This window comes from Naegleria fowleri, assembly GCF_008403515.1.
Source record: "Naegleria fowleri strain ATCC 30894 chromosome Unknown tig2, whole genome shotgun sequence".
In the NCBI taxonomy this organism is placed as follows: domain Eukaryota; phylum Heterolobosea; class Eutetramitea; order Acrasida; family Naegleriidae; genus Naegleria; species Naegleria fowleri.
The window spans coordinates 147,808-168,856 of record NW_025407934.1 but is presented as its reverse complement, the minus strand read 5'-3'; the positions used below and the strand labels follow the sequence as shown (position 1 = coordinate 168,856).

At 37.3% G+C, this 21,049-nt stretch overlaps 9 protein-coding genes across 9 annotated transcripts; 4 read left to right on the top strand and 5 right to left on the bottom strand.

Annotated features, from left to right (window-relative positions):
• Positions 1–230: 230 nt before the first annotated feature.
• On the bottom strand, positions 231–3,716 carry FDP41_000346 (uncharacterized protein; the record flags this gene model as incomplete). The annotated part of the gene is made up of 2 exons (XM_044706766.1): positions 231–1,767; positions 1,840–3,716. The coding sequence occupies 2 exons, from the start codon at positions 3,714–3,716 to the stop codon at positions 231–233; spliced, it is 3,414 nt and encodes a 1,137-aa protein (XP_044569160.1).
• A 479-nt stretch (positions 3,717–4,195) lies between these two features.
• On the top strand, positions 4,196–7,288 carry FDP41_000345 (uncharacterized protein; the record flags this gene model as incomplete). The annotated part of the gene is made up of 1 exon (XM_044706755.1): positions 4,196–7,288. The coding sequence occupies one exon, from the start codon at positions 4,196–4,198 to the stop codon at positions 7,286–7,288; it is 3,093 nt and encodes a 1,030-aa protein (XP_044569159.1).
• Positions 7,289–7,446: 158 nt separating this feature from the next.
• On the bottom strand, positions 7,447–8,250 carry FDP41_000344 (uncharacterized protein; the record flags this gene model as incomplete). The annotated part of the gene is made up of 1 exon (XM_044706744.1): positions 7,447–8,250. The coding sequence occupies one exon, from the start codon at positions 8,248–8,250 to the stop codon at positions 7,447–7,449; it is 804 nt and encodes a 267-aa protein (XP_044569158.1).
• A 287-nt stretch (positions 8,251–8,537) lies between these two features.
• On the bottom strand, positions 8,538–10,001 carry FDP41_000343 (uncharacterized protein; the record flags this gene model as incomplete). The annotated part of the gene is made up of 3 exons (XM_044706733.1): positions 8,538–8,926; positions 9,049–9,137; positions 9,361–10,001. 3 exons carry the CDS (start codon positions 9,999–10,001, stop codon positions 8,538–8,540), a joined length of 1,119 nt encoding a protein of 372 aa, XP_044569157.1.
• Positions 10,002–11,210: 1,209 nt separating this feature from the next.
• FDP41_000342 (uncharacterized protein) lies at positions 11,211–12,815 on the top strand (the record flags this gene model as incomplete). Its single annotated transcript, XM_044706722.1, has 1 exon — positions 11,211–12,815. The coding sequence occupies one exon, from the start codon at positions 11,211–11,213 to the stop codon at positions 12,813–12,815; it is 1,605 nt and encodes a 534-aa protein (XP_044569156.1).
• Positions 12,816–13,010: 195 nt separating this feature from the next.
• On the bottom strand, positions 13,011–14,498 carry FDP41_000341 (uncharacterized protein; the record flags this gene model as incomplete). The annotated part of the gene is made up of 1 exon (XM_044706711.1): positions 13,011–14,498. One exon carries the CDS (start codon positions 14,496–14,498, stop codon positions 13,011–13,013), a length of 1,488 nt encoding a protein of 495 aa, XP_044569155.1.
• Positions 14,499–15,812: 1,314 nt separating this feature from the next.
• FDP41_000340 (uncharacterized protein) lies at positions 15,813–17,639 on the top strand (the record flags this gene model as incomplete). Its single annotated transcript, XM_044706700.1, has 2 exons — positions 15,813–16,532; positions 16,623–17,639. The coding sequence occupies 2 exons, from the start codon at positions 15,813–15,815 to the stop codon at positions 17,637–17,639; spliced, it is 1,737 nt and encodes a 578-aa protein (XP_044569154.1).
• A 626-nt stretch (positions 17,640–18,265) lies between these two features.
• FDP41_000339 (uncharacterized protein) lies at positions 18,266–19,995 on the top strand (the record flags this gene model as incomplete). The annotated part of the gene is made up of 5 exons (XM_044706688.1): positions 18,266–18,341; positions 18,418–18,735; positions 18,837–18,896; positions 18,962–19,401; positions 19,471–19,995. 5 exons carry the CDS (start codon positions 18,266–18,268, stop codon positions 19,993–19,995), a joined length of 1,419 nt encoding a protein of 472 aa, XP_044569153.1.
• An 83-nt stretch (positions 19,996–20,078) lies between these two features.
• FDP41_000338 (uncharacterized protein) lies at positions 20,079–20,924 on the bottom strand (the record flags this gene model as incomplete). The annotated part of the gene is made up of 1 exon (XM_044706677.1): positions 20,079–20,924. The coding sequence occupies one exon, from the start codon at positions 20,922–20,924 to the stop codon at positions 20,079–20,081; it is 846 nt and encodes a 281-aa protein (XP_044569152.1).
• Between the last annotated feature and the right edge of the window lie 125 nt (positions 20,925–21,049).

The following is a 21,049-nucleotide window of genomic DNA, read 5'->3' as shown; positions in this document are numbered from 1 at the left end:
TGTCATTTTCTCCTGTTTGCTGCTGATTGTCTCCAAGAAAGTGTGGTGGAATGATGAAGTGTTGCACAGACCATTCTAAAAACGTTAATGATAAATATGAACTGAATGAAAACAATTGAGGATGAGAGGAAGCTAATAAGGAAAAAACGGTTAAAACACTCTCAGGTTCCACACTCTTGGGCAATAACGTCACACTCTCAAAAATTTCTCGAATGACAAAATCCATTTTCTCAGCTAGCAATGTGCATTCTTGAAGTGACATGGGTCTTTTTTGAAAGGAGAGCCAAAGCTTCTAAAAACCAATGCCGTCTGTGTTGTTGACTTGAATGTTCAGCAACATCTAACACGGGTTCATTCCATTGATTGAGCATTGAAACATTAAATGCAATTTCTGCCTCCTTATCAAAGCTCCGTATCACTGAAAATAATTCAGGTGGCAAAGACGACAATATTTGAACACTAAAGGCCAACATTTCCATAAAACATTCTTTCAAAAATGCATCGACATTTGCGTGATGTCTCTCATTCAAAAACAATTCCAATATTGTTCGAATGTAATTTCTTCTTGTTTGCGAGTCAGACAATACTCTTCGAGTTGTTGATGTAATATCTTGCAACCAAAAAATCCAAAGTCTGAATTTCACAATTGAAGCTAAACTTTCATGTTTGAAAGTAACTTTGAGAGTGGACATCCACCAATGCACTTCGTCGTCGTCATTCAACAGCTTCACATATTCTGGATGGGAAAACAAAAAGTAAACTCTTTGAAAAAAAAGTGGAAAATGTCCAGAAGTTGTTTGATTGGAAATGTCTCCAATTTCATTCACGAGCTGGAAGATGGTTTTCAAAAAGAATGGCATTTCGTTGGCTCCATTTTCCCAAATCAATAATTTACACGTTGATGCATCCAATACTGAGTCAAGAAATGCAGAAATTTCAGAAGGATCCACCATGTGACGCATCACTAGTTCAAATACATTGATCATTCGTTGAGCATGAACAAGTGAAAATGATGAATTTGCGCACATGTCCAAGAATAATATTTTGCAATGATGAGAAATCATTTTGATGAGAAAGCACTCTTGATACTTTTCGAAACTGTCAGCAACCAGCTTAAATATTGGAATAGTGTTATTGGGAGAAGCGTCTGAATCATCTCTCACTAATTTCAACAATAGGAAGGATAATGAATTTGTATCCACAAGTCCTTTTGAATCTAATATTGAAGTTATGAAATTTTTCTTTTTAAGTGGAGAATCTAAATTACTCAATTCCTCATCCATCAATGTTCGAAATACAATAATACTATGAAATGGATGATCCTCTGGAAGAGAAATCTTCAGGAAATTAAATAAAGATGTTGCTTTTTTTGGTAATGGTAAAGCATAGAGAGTGAGAAGAGTATTCCACCGTCTGCAAAAAATCTCTTGCTCTTGTATGGAGCCTTGATTAAAGTAATCCAACAATTCATTTGGATCTTTGTTATATAATCGAATCAACTTTTTCAACTTGGATACCGTTGGTTGTTCGATTTGCTCATCATGTAGTAGCACTTGTCGATTTGAAAATTTTGATAAAATTGAGATTCGATAGGATTCTGACAACAAGTCCAAAGCATCGTCACCAATTCCTTCAATGGGAGCAATTAGGAAATTTCTTGCATGATTCAGGTCCTCAAAGATGATTCTTTCGTCGACGCATATTAAAAGAGCAAGTTTGTATTCATCATTAGAGATCATGTTGGAAATCCATGTTAAAAAACTAAAACTGCAGTCCATCATTAATAATGAACGAGAGGTATTCGGTTCCTTTTGAAACCATTATCTTCATAATACTTACTTGATACTCTCCGAGTAATGAAATATAGTTGCCCAGTAAAGGCAGGTGTGAATGAGAAATTTCGAAGAATCATTAAAGGGTTGGATTTTCGTTTCTAGCATTAAGTAGTTCAGAATATCTACAAATGTTTGTTCTTCATTATTTCCACTCGAGAGAAATTGAAGAAAGATATTTACATGAGAATGGTAAGAGACAGAATTCGAAGCCACTATACATTCTTCCAACGAGGCTCCCTTATAATTTTTAACAATATCCGAGACAATGATTTTGCAAACTTTGGATAGGAGAATTTTGAAATAGGATGTGTCACAGAGCTTGTAAACTCGGAGAATAGATGGAAAGTATTCAGTCACAGAGTTAGATGAAATCATCTTGAAAAATAGTGTACAACACACACTCTCAACCACGTCATTTGACATTGACAAAAGGGTTTTACCATCGTTTCTTATGGCAAAGAGTTGATTGTTCTCAAAGAAAGAACACTTTTCTCTGTTATCAAAGATTTTCAATAATTTGACGAGCTTTGATATGGAGAGCTCTTGAAATAAATTACGTTGTAAAATATGAGTGCTGTTCATAGAAACATTTGCATTTCTTAATGAGACAACAATTTCCCATATGGAGATTATTTGAGGTTCATCGAGCTGTTTCTCATTGATATAATACTCCAAAAAACAGGCAAAAAATTTGGATGTGTTTTTTAAAATTATTTCCAATTTTCTCTCGTCTATCGTTTCGAATTCAGTATTCCAATGATTCCTTTCAAGAATTTCATGGTTTAAAAAATCGGAAGAGTGTACAGTAATTGAACCAATAGTGGTTACAAATTTTGATAAAAAAGTTTCTAGGTTGAATAAATTTCTTAGAATTTTGTGTTTTTCCACAAAATTAGTGACTAGAGGGACGTCAATAGTTCGTTCCTTTTTGATGACGAGTGCAATAAATGGCTTCATTAGGTCTCGATATGTGTTGTTGTCTTCGCCTTCGCTTGTACAAGCAACTCTAGGTTGAATAATTATTTCCTTGTTCTTACGATCCATAGTGATCATTTTAGCAATTTGAGACGTAATTTGAGTAATCCTCGAATTTAGGTTCTGAGAATCTGCGAGATCTAAATAAAATACAACGAGCCGTCGATGTCCACTGCATGCATCGAAAAGGGTATAATTTTTAAATTTTGGATCTAGGAGATTTGATAAATCATTTTGAATCCTATCAAGAAAGCAATAATCCATGAGTAAATAAAACCAAGTACCCAGTAGTGTATCATTCTCTGTTGAATAATCAAGTCTCTGTTCCGACACTTGGTTTAAATCATTAATTTCTTTTTGTAGTATATTTCGCATAGTTTGAATAAAATTAGTGATCAAGAATTTTAGACCTTCTTCTATTTTCAAATGTAGACATTGTGAATTATTATACGATGACGAATAACTTTTAAAACTCCTCGATACAAAATACTCTTGGGATTTAAACAATGTTTTTATCAAATCAATCCACAAGTGTTTCCTCCTGAAAATAATTTTGAAATAAACATCCTCTAATTTGTTCATATTTGCTGATAGGTTTCCAAATGCCAATTCACAAATAATGTTCGCCAAAAATTGTACAAATTTACATGACAATGATTGAAACATGATCGGAAAATGAAATAAATAATATTCCAACGATTTCTTGTAAGTCATCGGAAGTGATTGCAGACTATTCATTTGGCTTCCTCCATTAGTTTTTTCCATTCCATCATCAGGATCATCATCCACACACTGATTTGAAGCCATTGTCGTAGAACGTGCTTCCTCTCTCATGATATCATTCCGAATCACATCCAACAAGCCTTGCATGATCTGTTGGGCTCGTGCAAAATGGCTCGCCGTCATGATGATGATTATTACTCTCAAGAGAACGAAGAAGAGATTGGAGAGCTCTTCTCTTGAATTTCTCAATCAATTTTTTAAATATTTTTTCAATTTTTTAAAAATTCTTTTCATTCAACAATTCTCAAATCTTGCCAAAGATCCTCCTCTCAAAGGAAAATCTGTTTTGGGAATATTCCCTGACTTTTCTCATGGCCAATTATTTTAATGGACTACTCTCTCTCGTTAGTTCATCACCTTCGAGAAAGGCGAAAAGATCGTCTGCTGAGTGATGTTGTTGTTGTTGTGAGGGAGAGATTCAAAAAATTGTGCGAAAATCTTCCTCTCTGCTGAATTTCTCTCTTTTTTGATGAGTTGCATGTTCACAGTCAGATACTCGCAAATCAATTATTACCCTATTGATTGGATTTCAACTTCGGATCTTTTGAAATTACAACGCAAGGATCTACTTTCCTTTTGTTGCTTTAAGTTTTTGAACGCCAATGTTCCGATTGGATCATTGCCATGACGGAAGAGGAGGAGAATCCTCATTCAAGAAGAAAACGTCCACTTCTCCTCTAGAAGAAAATTCAAAGAGTAATAGTAGTAGCAGCAGCCTCTCTTCTTCATCATCCTCGTTGCACCTATTACAGGTTCATCGGGATTCCAATAACCACCAAAATACGAATAATACGAATAATAACAACAAGAACATCAAAATGACGACTGCTGGTCATCATCCGAATCATGGAAATAACAACAACATTCAACAACAAGAACACCACCACTACCACCACCACCAACAGCAGCAACCGAACACCACCAATGCAAGTCATTCAAGAAAAAGAAAGGAGAGTGTTTCATCGGTTCATGAATCCGTTATGGAGATTGCTTTGCCCATGGCTACAAGTGCTGATAATAACATCAACCACAATGGCAACTCTTCCATGACTACGACAATGGCAGCTACAACAACAACGACGAATGAAGAAGGAAAGAAGAAGAGAAAAAACGCAACTTTCTATCAACAACTCCACAAACCTCAGGCCTCTGGAGAGTTTGCTCCCATGTCGTGTCAACACTGTAGAAGTTTACACAAACGTTGTGATAGAAGTTTACCGAATTGCTCAAGATGTGTTCAAACGAATCATATTTGCCTCTATCCAGAACTCACCAACAAAAAGAAGAAAAAGACTACTCATAACAACCAAAACAACAACAACACGAATCCTGTTGAAAAAGCATCGTCGACATCATTCTCTCATGAAAAAACCAACCCGTTATCCTCTTCGCAAATGTCCTCTCCTCCAACTATTGCGGGAGTTACCATCTCTTCCTCATCGCCACAAATGTCCTCTCCACAACCAGCCATGCAATCATCATTCTCGCCTGGATCCACTACCAATTTCTCCAGCACCAACAACATTTTAGAGAATGCAATTTCTTCCCCCCTGTCACTTTCTGCCATTTCATCAAAGCTTGCTTCTCTCGATAGTACCACACAACTCAAACTCTTCGACATGGCTGCCAACGCACTCTCGAGAAATCCTGGACAATTAAACTCTTTGATTGCCAATATTCCTCCTGGATTAATCAGTGCATTTACAGGAAAATTCCAATCCACCAATTCTGCGGAAGTGACACCTATCGTGTCCATTCCAACTCCAACAGGACAAGTTCAACATGCAGTCAAGCCCATCACTGCATTTGTTCTCGATATTTATTTTCATACTTACAGTTTTGGCTTTCCCTTAATACCAAAAGAGAGAATGACTGCTCTCTTAGATCTTGTACTTCTCAAGCAGCAACAACAACTGGCACCTACTGCAGAATTACAACAATCATTTGGTATTCAAATTAAGAATTTTTATGACAGAGTTGCCAAACAACATTGGTCCTCAGCAACAGATATGGAAAAAGATTTGGCTGTGTTTTTTGCAGTCTTGGCTGCAACACTGCAATGCTCTGGAAACTTTGTGTATCAACAATATAGAAATTGCGCAAATAATCTTGATTTGATACACTCTGCTGGTGCATCCATAAACTTGCATCAAACAAGTCAACAATTTGAGTCACCTCTAGAAGCATCTATGGGAAGTGGAGCTTCAAGTATGGACTCGATCCATGACGATTTATTTATTCAAGATTTAAAGAACAAGTGGTTCAATAATTCTAAAACCATTATTGGAAAATATTTTGATGACATGGATGGAATGTCTATTCCCATTGCTTTAACTTTTCTAGTGTATTATCTAGTAGGAGAAGGTGACCTTCAACGTGCTAGAATGTACACCTCAATGGTTGAATCTTTGTGTCAAAAAGTTTGGGGTACCATGCATTGCTTTGGAATTGGCTCACGTGGCTTTGTGAATGGAGCAAAACCTGTAGTGAGTCAATTATCAAAAATTAGCGGTACCAATAGCTTTGTTTCGAATATTATGTATGGATTACCTGCTCTGTTAGTGCATCGATATTTGAGACCTATTGAAATGTTTCTTGCCGAGTTTGAAGAACCTACGAATTCTCTCGTTAGAAAGCTGCAACATATTGGTAATAAGATTAGAATTGATTTGACATTTATTCAAGATTGGGAACATATTCAAGATGACGAGATGGAAGAATTAGACCGATTGATAAAGTTCCTAAGCAAGTACATTGATCTATTGTTCTCTACCATGATGAACAAGGACTCCATTCTATACATTACAAGTTATTTGAATTTTCTGGATGTGGTCCTTGACGTCTACGAGAGAGCAGTCACAAAACGAACAGAATCAATGCTCAAGTTCGCTGCAGATATTATTGAAATTACCAAACTACCACTCTTTGTTTTCCTTCCAACACCATTCATCAGTACGATCATTAAGGGCGTTCGAGTCAGACTGAAATATGGAAAACCAACTGAAAGTTTCCATTCATCCATTAATTTACGAGAGGACATGTCAGCACTCAAGACTCTCACTAGCAAATATCCAATCGTGAACAAACTCTATGGTGAAGTTATTCGAGAAGTTGAAACATTCCTCTATCTACAATCATTCTCTCATGCCACACTAGTACAACCTATCAACATTTCAAATAATAATACTTTCAGCACAAACACCACCACCACAACTAGTAGCAACAACAATAACAATGGTAATGGTTCTTCGAATCACCATGCATCCGCAACACTCTCGACCAACGATTTTGATTTTGAAGATGACAGTGGATTTGACATTATGAACTTTTTGAATAATGAAGCTCCCTTATCCTCTACCACTTTCAACTTTGATGACGAGTTGTTTGGAGAACTTTTTAGCATGCCCAATTTAGACAATATAAGCACGACATCCAACGATAGTTGTGAGTCCATTTTCATTGATGGAGAAAAATTAGAAATTCCTTCGTGTGTGAAACCTGGATCTTTCCTTCCTATTCTTATCAAGAATTTAAGCAAACAAAAGGATATTCTCCAGCAGGGACACGACAGAAATTCAGAACCAATCAAAAAACTGAGAAGTGAGCTCATTGAGGAATTGACACAACATGCAGGCACCGATGAGAATACCAAGCTGCTTATTCAACTCTTCACTAAGCAGTACTTGCATGCATAGGCCATAGAATGGTTGACAAGTTCACAGTTGTATGATCGACATTCAACATTTCATGCTTAAAATACAACATGATTTATTAAGATCAGAGTTCAATTTTTAATAATAATATGATCGTATGAGTTCACAGAAAACACAACGACAAGGACGGCATGACATTATTATTCTGCACTCACCTGTGACTGTCTAATTCTTCCAATGACTTGTTGCAAGGTCATAAGATTCCTACCGACTTGTTCCCATTGAGGAACCAGTTGACATCCATTACGATACATACAAATTCCAATCATTCCTTCAATGACACTATCCTCTGCAGTGGTTGGTTCATAACATGGAGCAGTTTGTCGACATCCATAATAATAAAATTGAGTCTTACAACTTGAGAACAAAGATCCTCCCAAAGCGTTGTAATGTTTCATACAATTCACACGACAAGCAATACAAGGTGTCTTGGCCACGTGACCCACGAATGGAAGTTGATTCTTTTTTTTGAGTTCGGTTGGTCCAGTAGCTCCATTCCAATCTTTGGGTGAGTCTTCAATGATTTTCTTTGCCTTGCGAGAAAATCCAAATAACTTAAAAACTCCTTTCAAAACTCTTCCAATAAATCTTCCAATTCTTCTAAAGACTCGTCCAACACGTCTGAAGAATCGACGGAACCGACGGAACAAGACCGGATGTTCACTCAATGTTTCAGCATGTTCACTCAAAATAGCCAAATCTTCTTCAGTGAGAGCATTTTCATCATCCTCTTCGAGAGCAATTCGAGAGAGAATGTGACCTTCCACAATTTCTTCAATTTCATCATGTGAAAGGACTGTTCCTTTACGCTTGTTGTTGACGGATCCTGCTGGGTATCTGCATTCGCTGGTGGTCGCATTGACGTTTGGCATTAGAGTCAACGCACACACAAACAACAAGCAGAGAACGAGAAATAGTGAAATTTTGGTTGTTGTTGGTTTCATTTTTTCGCGATAGTGCTGGAGATGCGTAAATTGGGGTGGTTATGACAGTTGACGTTTTTGAGTCAATCCAAACAAAGGCAAATTGCGCTGGATCTGATTATGATGAAAAAATCAATCATACGCGACAAGATAGAACATTGAAACTGAATTTGTTTGAGTGAATCGAATAGGGTTACCTTAGAGTGAAATCTCAAAAAACACTTGTGCTATCCCACGTCACTTGTCAGAAGACTTCTTCAACAGATCACATTCAAAAACACCAAATATTCATTCCGATAATCATCTTGTTACTCTGTCGAAACTCCCGACGCACGAACTCTTCCAATCACTGTTTGAAGAATGTGTTTTGCATTCACCCATGTGATTTCACCCCACACCGATTGATTCAATTCACATCCATTTCTCACCACACAAATTCCAATCATTCCTTCAATTTCAGAATCTGTGGCAGTTGATGGATGCATGCATGGAGCCACCAATTGACACCCATAATAATGGAAACGTTTGGAACATTTTGAAAAAAGAGAACCACCAGCAGCTGGATAGACTTTCATGCAATCGACACGACAAGAGACACATTCACCGCCAAGACCTTTGAAAGGTGTACGATTTTCCATCACTTTGTTGGTGGGTCCTGTTGCTCCGGTAAATTTAGGAACGGATGAGGCCACAATTTCTATTTAAGGAATTGAGATTTGAAAAGGAATTCAATTGTATAATTCAAGAAGGAATTCAATGGAAAAATAATTGAAGAAGGAATTCAATTATAAGGTGGATGAAAGAGAAAGTGTGACATACCTTTTGCTTTCGGAGTGATCAAACTTGTCACTTCTTTGAGGACTGTCTTTAAAACCTTAACCACAGCTTTGACAGTCTTTACCAAAGCACTTTGGACATGTCATTCAAAAAATTAATTAGTAATAATGAATAATTGGATAATAATAGAAAAACAATAAATATCAATTTCAACACAGAATAAACCATAATAGATCGAGTCAATGAACAACCAGAATTGTGAAATAGGGCCATCAATGAGGACCATAACATAATGTTTTTAAAAAAAATCATATTCCTTCGTTCAATCACAAAAGCACACTAATGCGCACCTACCTGTTCAATTGACGAACCACTCTTCCGAATCTTCTCAAACCACGTCCCAATCTTCTTCCCAATCGTCTTAATCCTCTTCCAATTCTGCGACCCAATCTTCTTCCCAATCTTCTCAAACCACGTCCAAATCGTCTTCTTAATCTTCTAAATCTTCTTCCAAAACTTCTGAAACCTCGTTTGAATCTTCGACCCACACGACCCACGCCATGAGTGACTCTTCGAACGACTCGTTTCAATCTTCGACCGAGTCTTCTCAATCTTCTTCCGAGACGACGTCTGAATAAGGATTTTGTCACTTGTCCACTCGAATCGATCAATTCTTGTTCGAGAAATTCAGTGAACTCGAGATCTTCATCATTGAGAATTCTTCCCTCTTGTGTGAGAGCTTGTTCTTGCAATTCAAAGACATGAGAAAGGAGTTGCGATTCAATTTCTTGATGGAGAGTATCCACAGCGAGGGCAAGAACAGCTCCTTTTCGTTTTTGGTTGACATTTCCTTTCGGATATCTGCATTCACTTGTTGTTGCTTGGACCATGTGGTCATTTTCTGATGAAAGGATGATGATGACAAAGAGGGAGAGAACAAGCACGATCAATAAAGCACCCACGCGAGTGGATGGAGGGCTGAAGTACGGAGTCATTTTTTTGAATTGCTGCTTGGGAACACCTGTAATGGAAGCTGACATTTGAAAGGTAACAGGTGTTCGAAAATGCTCCTCATTGGCTTTCTCAATGTTGGGTATTTGCACGCTTATCCTTGATCTCCCCAGTAACAATAGCAATATTTATCAACAAGTAGCAAGATGATATTTGCCACACCCGTGTTCCCCAAGTTTCTGGTGGTCAAAAAACGTCCAACGAGAATCTTGCTTGAAGAAACCCACTCAAATTTAAAATTAGATACTTGGCCCCCTTGGGAATCGAACCCAAGACCTCTGTCTTACTAGGACAGCGCTACTGCCAACTGAGCTAGGAGGCCAGTACATTTCCACTAAAAGCATTCCATAGGCAGTTAATAAAGAAGCTTTGAAATATATATATCGCTCCCAAAAGATCGTCCACCTCTATCACAAAAGAACTTGGTCCAATTTAAACGAGATCGTCAACCCACCAATAGTCAGTGTCTTCTTGACTATTTGAATTTTCTTGATCTTGCTGCAACAAAACAGCACAATGAGTAATACAAATCCTTCAATTCTTCTTGATCATATTCTATGTAGCCTACGCTCAAGTTGAATGTTGAACTCAATAACACTACCATACTACCGAATGCATCACCTAGATATTCTCCCCCAACTTTAAAGGTCACTAAAAGGAAAAAAACATTTTGAATCACAGTAATAATGAAACAAAATGCTGCGAAAGGAAGGAACTGTTTGCAGGTATAGTTGAGAATGTTTTCTGAAATAATAATAATTTGAAACATGTACTTACGGATGATTGCAAAATGTTAACATCTGAGGTACGTTTCATTTCCCTGTTAATCCAGACGGCAGAAATTATAAATGTAAATATTGCCAAAAGCCTAATGCCACTTATGTGATACGAATGACTGGAAGCCATCGCTCGTTTCTTCTCTGTGCTTTGTGAACTATTTCAAAGAAATTGAGAAGCCACGAGAAGAGGCTTGAGAGTCTTAAACCAGCAGAAAGAAAAGAAAACATATAGACTGGAATCAAAAAGCCATATTCCGCAAGTAAATACGATAACAAATTGAATAGTTCTGAAGTTACAATCAAACTCGCTGTAAACGGTTTCGAAACTTTGCATTTGGTTGTTAGAGACGTCTGAACCTTAAAACAGGACCAAGCTCCTTCCTCGTTCGCTCATTTTTTATCGTCCAAATAAAAATGAATTTATCGTTATTCGATGAACGTTCCGAGCTGCTACTGGCCAACAGTGATCGTGATCATCACAATGATCATCATCATGGAATTAGAAGCGTCCACTTAAATTCTCAAAACAAACAGCAAGTACATCGGTCGAAATTACAAGATCTCAATCAAGACATGCTCTCTGTAATTTTAAAATTTTGTTCCGATACAACGGATATTGAATCTTTGAAGTATTCGTGTAAGAGTTTGTATTGGTTGATCTCAGTTAGATTTGATTTGCTCCGAGAGGATTTTCAAGCAGAAATAATAATTTCATGGGATAATTTTCACATATTGTTGGAGAGTATTGAACACAGTTGTTTTAAACTAATTGAAGATGACAACAAATCAACCTTAACAGATTCTAACTTTCTCACCTACTATGATACTGTTTTACAATCTCAACACGTTTCGCTAGCTCGTTTTATTGAAAATTGGAAACTCAAATATCCTGATATTGTTGATACGAAGAATTGGACCGTGAATGCATGCCGATTATTTAAGAAATTTATTCTTCATGTAATTATTGCTAACGAGGAGGCTTTGAATAATGCTGTTGTCACGATTAACAATAAGGAGTCTGGACATTGTATATATTCTGGATTTATATTCTCTACACCAGAAGAAAATATTGATCTGAAGAAGGGAATAGTTTATGAGAATTTTAAGGCGCTTTATAGATTTCGAGGAGACAATTATTTACAGCAGCAATTTATTTCAAACATAATTTTTTACATTATTTTTAGACATAGACTCGTAAAATTGATGGAAAAAACAAATATTTCGTTGAAAAAGATTTATAGCAAAAACATTATTCGGAAATTTAAATATTTATCAAGAAGTGACAATACCAAAGCACGAAATGCATTTTACAATTTTCTGTGCATTCAAGACAATGTTTTACGGAGATTTAAGTATAATGTATTGAATGGAAAAACTTTATTGCCTAAAATTGAGAAGTTTGAAAAAGAGGGCATTCAATTCCTAAACATGATTGCTTTTGAGCATATGAATATGAAGGAGAGAGAACATTTCTTCAAGATTGCAATCAAACATTGCTATGGATCAACACTCTCAATTTCAAACGAATGGAGAGAACGTTACTACAATCAAGTTCAACATTTAAAAGACGTTTGCTATGAAGAAATTATTTGTACCCACAACGAATATGGATTGCACTTTGAATTTTTAACATTGGAATTTGATCGTACAATTTGTGCAACACGCCTCAACAAACTCACCATTCCTCTCTACCCTAATTCAGAGTTGTCAGCAATTCGTTTCGATCAATGGAGTGAGTTTGAAGCACTGATTCCAGGTGTGGGAACATTTGACAAATGTTGCACGAGGTGCTGTTCTCATCCTTCACTTCGATATTTGAATTGCACATGTTTTTTCTGTTTTTGGTGTTGCACTTGCTGTTGCTGCTACAGGCACCCGAAAAGTGATCAATTTGAATGGATGTCCTTACTTGGTCTTACTCATCGATGGCTTCCAGTGCTGGATTTTTGGAATTGTGTGGACGTTTGCTTGGGTAAACCTATACAAGATATTTATTCTAATGTGGAAACAATCGAATAGTTATTAATTATTATCGCGATTTAGCTCTTCTTCTTTATTTGGAATTTACTCGAAAAGCTCACCTTCATTATTTGGAACGCACTCGAAATGCTGATTTCCATCATTAACAAATGCACATATTAATTTTTAATGACACATTTGAATTTCAATTTTCACACACAACTTATTTAATTTTATTCTATTCATTCCATGAATTCAGATAGTTTTGGAGTTGGTCGAATTCAAATTCAAATGACTCGTTAACATTTCTTTTTCCGAAATGTAATTCTTGAAAATCTTTTCCATATCATATTTACGAGACATGGCTGCACTTGGAGATGAAAAGGAAGATGTAGAAGCAGCACAATACTTTTCACGGCCCGAAATGGGTTCATTCAAGATGGTTCTCTCCAAATATTTAATACTTGGAATTTTGAGAGTGAGAGGGGATTCAGAGCTTTGTTCTCGGAATGGAGAGAGGATGATGAAAAGAGGCTCCTCTTCCTCTTCTTCATTCAAAAGAGTTGGATGGGAAGCAAGGCTCTGTTGTTGAGAACAACCCGTACTCGTACTCGCACTCGGAGTAAGACTTGCAGAGGAAGAACATGAGGCTGGCTGTTGATGATGATGATGTGTATAATAGGTGGATGAACAACTCTTCCATATTTGTGAGGAACTACAAGTCTGTGTGCTATGAGGATGATTAGGAGAGAGAAGAGGCATATTTCCATGACGACATGCAGCCATGTCCCCATTGGGAGTTAAAGTACTACTAGTAACTCTTTCACTCGTGAGTGGTGGTTGTGCTTGTGCCTGGCATGTTCCAGCATTGTTACTACTGCCTCCACTACTGCTACTACTACTACTTGTACTTCCCGATCGATTATGGAGCTTGAAATGAAATATTTGATAATTTTGATCTCTTTTTGGACTACTTCGTGAAGGAGCTTTGATATCGACTTGATTGAATTGTAATGCAGTAGTGGAGGTTGAGGAGGATGCATGATTGATGGATCTTGCTTGAGACTTACTCTGGTTGTGTGAAGAAGGAAGAGGTGAGGATCTCTGAGAGTTTGGAGGATTGCAGTAGGACAATCCATCTTCATCGACGACGACGACTTGAGAATGATTCCTAGCAGTACTGCTATTACCATTTCCATTGCTCGAAACAGTACTTTTTGGATTCATTGAGTGAAAAGTTAATTGTTGCATGACTGAGGACAAGACGGAGGAATTTTTCTTGTTGATCGTTTTTGCCTTTTCGGAACCATAACTACTACTCGAATAAGTCGTGCACATATGGACACAGGATGCATTCTGTGGTTGTTGCTTCTTTCTTGTCGAAGTGAAGGGAACTGGTGTTGGTGGAATGGAAGAAGAAGACGAGGAGGAGGATGGATTCTGCTGCTGATCTATTCCTCCTCTTCCTCCTCCAACCAGAGATCTTTGAGGAGCAACAAGGACAGGATAATTCCGTAATGCAGTTTTGTGTCGCTTGGTGATTTTACCCTGGGAAGAGTGATGATGATGATGGTGAGAGGAGCTTAAACTCGTCGTTGTTGACTGGCCCTGCAATTTGTACAAGTGAGAGGATGATCCACCACTCTTCATGAACATGGATGATGAAAATGGCTGAGGAGAGGGATTGATCATGCTCGTACTGCTTCTTCTAAAGTTGTGCGAAGATGGTGTGGATTGGACCATGGGCTCTTTCTATAGAGAAGGCGCTCTCTGTTAATCTTTGGAGAAACTTTTTTGTTGTTGCACTTTGAGATTGGAAATGTCGTGGATAATAATATATATCCAAACGATTACTGCCACAACAAGCAACCTCCTTGTGTGAATTTGAGAATGAACATGACCGTTCGTTTGGAAAAAACACGTCAAATCATGTTCCTATTTAGCCAATAATGCATATTCGTATTTGCCATCTCTGATTCATGTACCTAATAATGTCTGTTTCCTACTGACACCAATTCCTTGGCTGGTAAAGTTAGAAATCATCAGTTACGAAAGGAAATGTATCAGATTCAGACGACGTCCGTTGCAGCATCATCAACATTTGGAAGTCATTCCATTCTTGCAAGTTTGATCCGTTTTGAATTCGACAGGAATTGTTTTGAGCTCTCTGGCAAGCAGCAAGACGAGAAACGCTCACAAGGAAGTTGAAGGAACATTTGAAGAGAGAAAAGGACCTTCTCGGTGTTCACTCTTCCATCATGCGATTTGAGGCTTTTACAGCATTAGAATTTTTATTGCAGAAGGAATGTTTCCAAAAATTTTTTTCCCTTATTTGGATGTGATTGTGAGCTCTTTCTGAATAATTATTATCATCCATTAACTGTTTGAAGCAACTGTCCAAAACGCATCGAATGACAAACATGATCAAATGCTCTCCAAAACGTAACTAAGCAAAAGAGCCTAAAACTTGACTTTGTTTTGCACCCACTTTTTAAAAAACAAAAACAGGACAAGAGCAAATATTGTGAGGTTCTTCTGATCCAATTATATAATTTTGAGACTCGATCTTTTGAACAAAAGTAGTACTCAAACCGCAGTATTCAGTCATCTAATTCTGATTGATTCGAATCCTTTGAATCCATTCTCCGATTGCAGAAGAGTGATTCCTCTTCATATCGTACATTTAGTCTCTCTCCAATCAACACCCGTCATTTCATCCAACAACATTGGTTGGTTCTTGTTGCACCACCGTAGCAGACACACCATCAGCCACTTTTGTCTCTCACTTCATCATCCTTCTCTTGGTGGTTATTGCATCTCGACCATCAGCACAAAAAGAGAGTTGAATTGTTTTTATTTGAAAAAAGAGACTCAACTTTGCAAGTCAACAACAACGACTACACCTCCGAATCCTTGTAAATTTACAACAAGAAAAGAACATTGAAAAGCTCTTGCCTGAGAGTTAAACTGACAACAACAGCATCCTCAACTCTAACACTCATCAATTATTTATAGATACGATTATAACGTTCTTCCGAAGAACACAACAACAAAAAGATGAATACACCTACCAAAACAGACATTCCATTCAGCAGACCTCGATCGGGTTCATCAAGTAGTAGTAGCAGCATCTCTCAAGACTATGACTTTGCCAAACTTTCATTCAGAGATTCCTTCTCCTTAAAATATGGTCTGAGAGGAATGGAAGGAGTATTAGGAACTGGTCAATTAATGCCTTGCTCAACTGCAACCTTGGAACAATTACCTGAACGAATATTCTTAAGCGGAAGCACAAGCCGATTTTGTGTGCAATCCATGAGTTGTACCAGTTGGATTACTCCTAAAGAATTATCAGACCATGTCAAAGCAGACCAAGAATCCAAACGACCAAAGCCAATTGCAACAACACCAAATGGTACTGGAAGTTCCGTCTCTGTGTTTTCTGACGCAGCTCAATCAAACTCACCACGCTCTACAGTATCTCTATTTCCTTTCGATCCAAAAGAATTGATTTCTATTGATTGTGGGTATAATGTGACGTTTTATATGACTAAAACTGGACTTTATGCAACAGGATCAAACAGCGTTGGAGAATTAGGCGTTGGTCACTCCAATGAAGTCAGAGATCATGTTGAACCTGTAGCACTTCCAAAACTTCCCCTTACACCAAGTTATTATATTAAGAAATTAGTGAGTGGAGAAGGACATACTGTTGTTCTCATGTCTACCGGTGAAATTATTGTTTGGGGTAAGAATGGAGATGGTCAAATTGGATGTGTAAGTACTCGAATTGAAATTTTCATCGCATATATTGACATATTGAAATTTTTGTAAACTCTTTCCATTAATGTGTAAAATACTAATTAGGAGAAGAGTGTTGGTGAAGGTACTCCTCGAATAATCCCTTCATCTGTATTCGGTGGAGAGAAAATTAAGCAAGTTGCTTGTGGATACTATCACACCTTATGCTTAACAGAAAGTGGTATTGTATATGCATGTGGAAGAAATGTTCAGAATCAAATAGGTTGCGTTCCAAATCATGTGAACGTATCTAGTGGTTTCCGCCCAGTCACAGTCCTTAAAGAGGGAGGATTGTGCAATGATGGTGGAAAAGGACTAAAGATTGTAAAGATTGTTGCTGGTTCTCACCATTCTCTCTTCCTCACTGAGGACGGAATTGTGTATGCAGCTGGCGACAATCAATTCAATGCTATTGGAAAGAAGTACCCAGTCTTTGCTCCTCTCGAACCGTTCTACAGCAATAACCAAGCCACAAGCAACGATCTTTCAAGTGAAGTTAAAAAATCCATTCCTTATCGATATGTCAAAAACGTTTGGTGTGGAAGCTTGTCAACATTTATTCAAACTAGAGAGGATAAGGTATTTGTGTGTGGAACTGCCAATGATAGAGCATTATTTTTAGATGAACAGTTTGTGAATGGAAATTCTAATTATGTCACTGATGGCTTTGTGCTCTGTGATTTTCTCAGTGGAAAACAAATTCGTGACATTGTTGGATTCTACTCAATGATTGCTGTCTCAGAGACACGAGACGTCTATGTGTGTGGAAATAACAGTTGCAAGCAATTGACAGCTAAGGATCAACCTGTGTATAATATTCGACCTCAGCATGAGCCATTTATTTCGGCCAAGCTGAAGCAATACCCTCATTTGGATTATTGCGTTTCTGCAGGTTTTAGAACATGTAGCTTCTATTTGTACTCTAAGGAGAAGAGAACGAGAAACCTAAATGAATTCTACTGCAATTTGTATCGATCTGCCTTTTATGAAGACGAAGAGTCAAACAACAGCTTCTCAGATATTTCCATAGTTATGAGAGACGACGAAGACAGTGACGAAGATGTTATCATGTACGATGTGTAATGGTTGCATGATACTGAGTGTGTTGACATGAACAACGATGCAGCATCACACTTTTCAAGAACATGCATAGTTTAACATTAACTTCCCTAATTGAACTCTCTAACTCTCCTCCTCTTCTAACTTCCCCATTTTTGACCAGAGTTTCAACCAAATTCACACAAATTCCGCACCATAATTATCCTGTAATAATAGATGCCACAATACCACTAATTGTAAATAAAAATTGATTGTACCTCAAGAATAAGATTGTCAATGGAGCTGGTTGTTGATTTTGTTGGCGCCAAAAAAACGATTGAAAAAAATACGGTTACGAAATCTTCGCGTGTTTTTGCTTTCGCTTACTGAACGTGAACACGAAGAAACGAACAACAGTTGTAGAAGATTTTTCTCAACGGAATCTGCAAGAGCATCTTGCAACTGAGAGATTAAGCAAACTCTGAAAAATATAGATCGATTCTGTATAATTTTATCCTCGTCATCCTAATATTTAATCAAAGGACAAGTTGGAAGGAGCTCTCTAATTCGGACTCACCGGCACTAGAAAAATATCATCAAAAAATTGTTCATCATCATCCGTGCCACAAGTAATAATAATATTATTATTGTAAATACTTTTTTGGATCATCATGGATTTGCGAGTGGGAGGTAAATGGAAACTGGGACGAAAAGTTGGAAGTGGCAGTTTCGGAGAGATTTATCAAGGTATGTATTGATGAAGACTATGAATACAACCATCATGATGAAAACTTTTTTCGTGATCTTGTTTAATCACTTTTAGGAACCAATATCCAAAGCGGAGAGAAAGTTGCTATCAAGTTAGAATCTGTAAAGACACGACATCCACAATTATTGTACGAGTCTAGATTGTACAAATTATTGAACCTAGGCGGACCCGCTGTTGGCATACCAAGTGTCAAATGGTATGGTGTAGAAGGTGACTACAATGTGATGGTTATTGATCTTCTCGGACCAAGTTTGGAAGATTTATTCAATTTTTGCGGACGAAAATTCTCGTTAAAAACTGTATTAATGTTAGCTGATCAAATGATTTCGAGAGTAGAATTCCTTCATTCTAAAAATTTCATTCATAGAGACAGTAAGTACATCGTCATGCACAACAACTAGAATTTATTCTTGGAATTCATATTTATAATATTGCCAAATACATTTATCCGTAATGTGTTTTTATCAAAACAGTTAAACCCGATAATTTTCTAATGGGAACTGGTAAAAAGGGTCATCATGTTTATATCATAGGTTTGTATCACAAACATGGCGTAAATATCATGATCTCATCGTGTGGTTTATTATATCTTTTTCAGACTATGGACTCGCAAAGAAATACAGAGACAGCAAAACGCATGCTCACATTCCATTCAAAGATAATAAGAGTTTAACAGGTACAGCGCGATATGCCTCTATAAATGCGCATCTAGGTATTGAACAATCACGAAGAGATGATTTAGAGAGTTTGGGTTATGTTTTCATGTACTTCCTTAGAGGCAATTTACCATGGCAAGGTTTAAAAGCCCAATCAAAGCAACAAAAATATGATCTTATTAGCGAAAAGAAAATGTCAACGACAGTTGAAGCTCTTTGCAAAGGCTATGCACCTGAATTTTCGACCTATTTGAAATATGTGAGGTCACTAAGGTTTGAAGATAAGCCAGATTATGCCTATCTTCGAAAATTATTTAGAGATTTATTCACACGTGAGGGCTACCAGATGGATTACGTATTTGATTGGACCATCAAGCGAATTGTAAGTAGTTTTGATTGATCGTGACAAACTCAGCTGAATATGATCTTAAATATGACTCATTTCCATCAGAACAATATGCCCATCAGTACAAATGCTCAATCATGGCTCGAAGAGCAACAGCAACAAATGGAAAATCAAAAAGTCTCTTTATCACAGCAAAATAGTTCTAGTGCTCTGATGCCATCTCAACAAGAACATTCTCAGTTTCTCCCTCAATCCAACAGTTCCAACAACATTACTCTACCTGAGGCACACAAGTTGGGAATGCATACAAGTTCCTCTTCCTACACAAAAGCATCAAATTTTGCAGAGCATCACCAGTCATCATCTCAACAACAACCAGCTGTGACTGTAAGGTCGTCACGAAATGTCTCATATGCACCAGCAGTGTCGAGAGGATATTTGTCGGGAGGAAGAAATTTAGGAACAGGTGGAACTGCGAATGCAACAGGTCACGTCTCACCCAATCACACAAACAGCAATGGATATAGCAGCAATGCCACCACCGGTTATAGGTCGAGTAATCTCTCATCCTCTGCCAAGTATCTTACGACTGCAACCACAGCTTCTTCACAACTTCGAAGAAAACAATGATAATTTGTAAAATTTATAATTTATAATAATTTGGATTTGAAATTTACATTCATTATTTGTATCAACAAAATTGTGGGTGGTGCCTATAGATCGTAGAGGGGAAGGCCATCTTTGAGCTCTTCTAGATATCGTTTCTCAGCTCGTTGTTTTGCTTCCTTTGCAAATTCAATAATCGAGTCGTAGGTTACCACACATGAGGCAAATTCTTTGGCATACTCATCCTCGTCGTCATCACTACTACTGTCGTTTGTTTGGTACTCAGTGTTCTTGTTAGTTTCTGTATTTTCCTCTGGTTGAGATTTTTTGAGCTTCTTTGGTTTCTTAGTTTTGTTGAACCTAATATTTTCAGCCTTCTCAAAACGATCTCGCGTAATACTTGCAAAATTGGAGAAGCGAGTTCTTTTTCGTTTTTCCATATTTTCCATCTCAATTTCTTTCAAAGTATTTTCATATTCGACCAATTTTCGTTCATAGTTTCGTTTGATTTCCTCATAATCCAACGATTTTTTACTCCTTGACATTAATCGTATATTTTCTGCGCAGGTTGGCCAATCCACTTTAGGTTGAAATTTGATGTCCTCAGAAAAAACAAGAGAGACTGATTTTTCTTTCATGAGTCGTGTGTTAAACATTTCAATTTGTCTATTTACTAATTCTGTGTCTTTTTTATCCAGCTCTAATTCTTTCCCTTTCAATTTATGTGTGGGTTGATAGGCTGCCTCCGTCTCGGATTTAAATTTTGAAATATTTTGCATAAATTCATCTCGCGTGATTAATTTCTCTTTTGCCATTAATGCTCGAGCACCACCAGAATGAGCATTCAATTTTCCATAATCATGATGAGCACATTCCTGTTCCACTCGAAATCCCGAACCCTTCTCATAATAAATGGTCCACTTCTCCACAACGTTCCCAATTTTGTTGCTCATTTTTTTGGACTTGTTGAAATTCGTTTTTTCGCAGACGATCTTAACCACAAAAGAGCAGTACTTTGCAAGTTAATGACTGCCTATCCAATTCTCTCTCAAAGAAGCTGCACAATACATCCACGTTG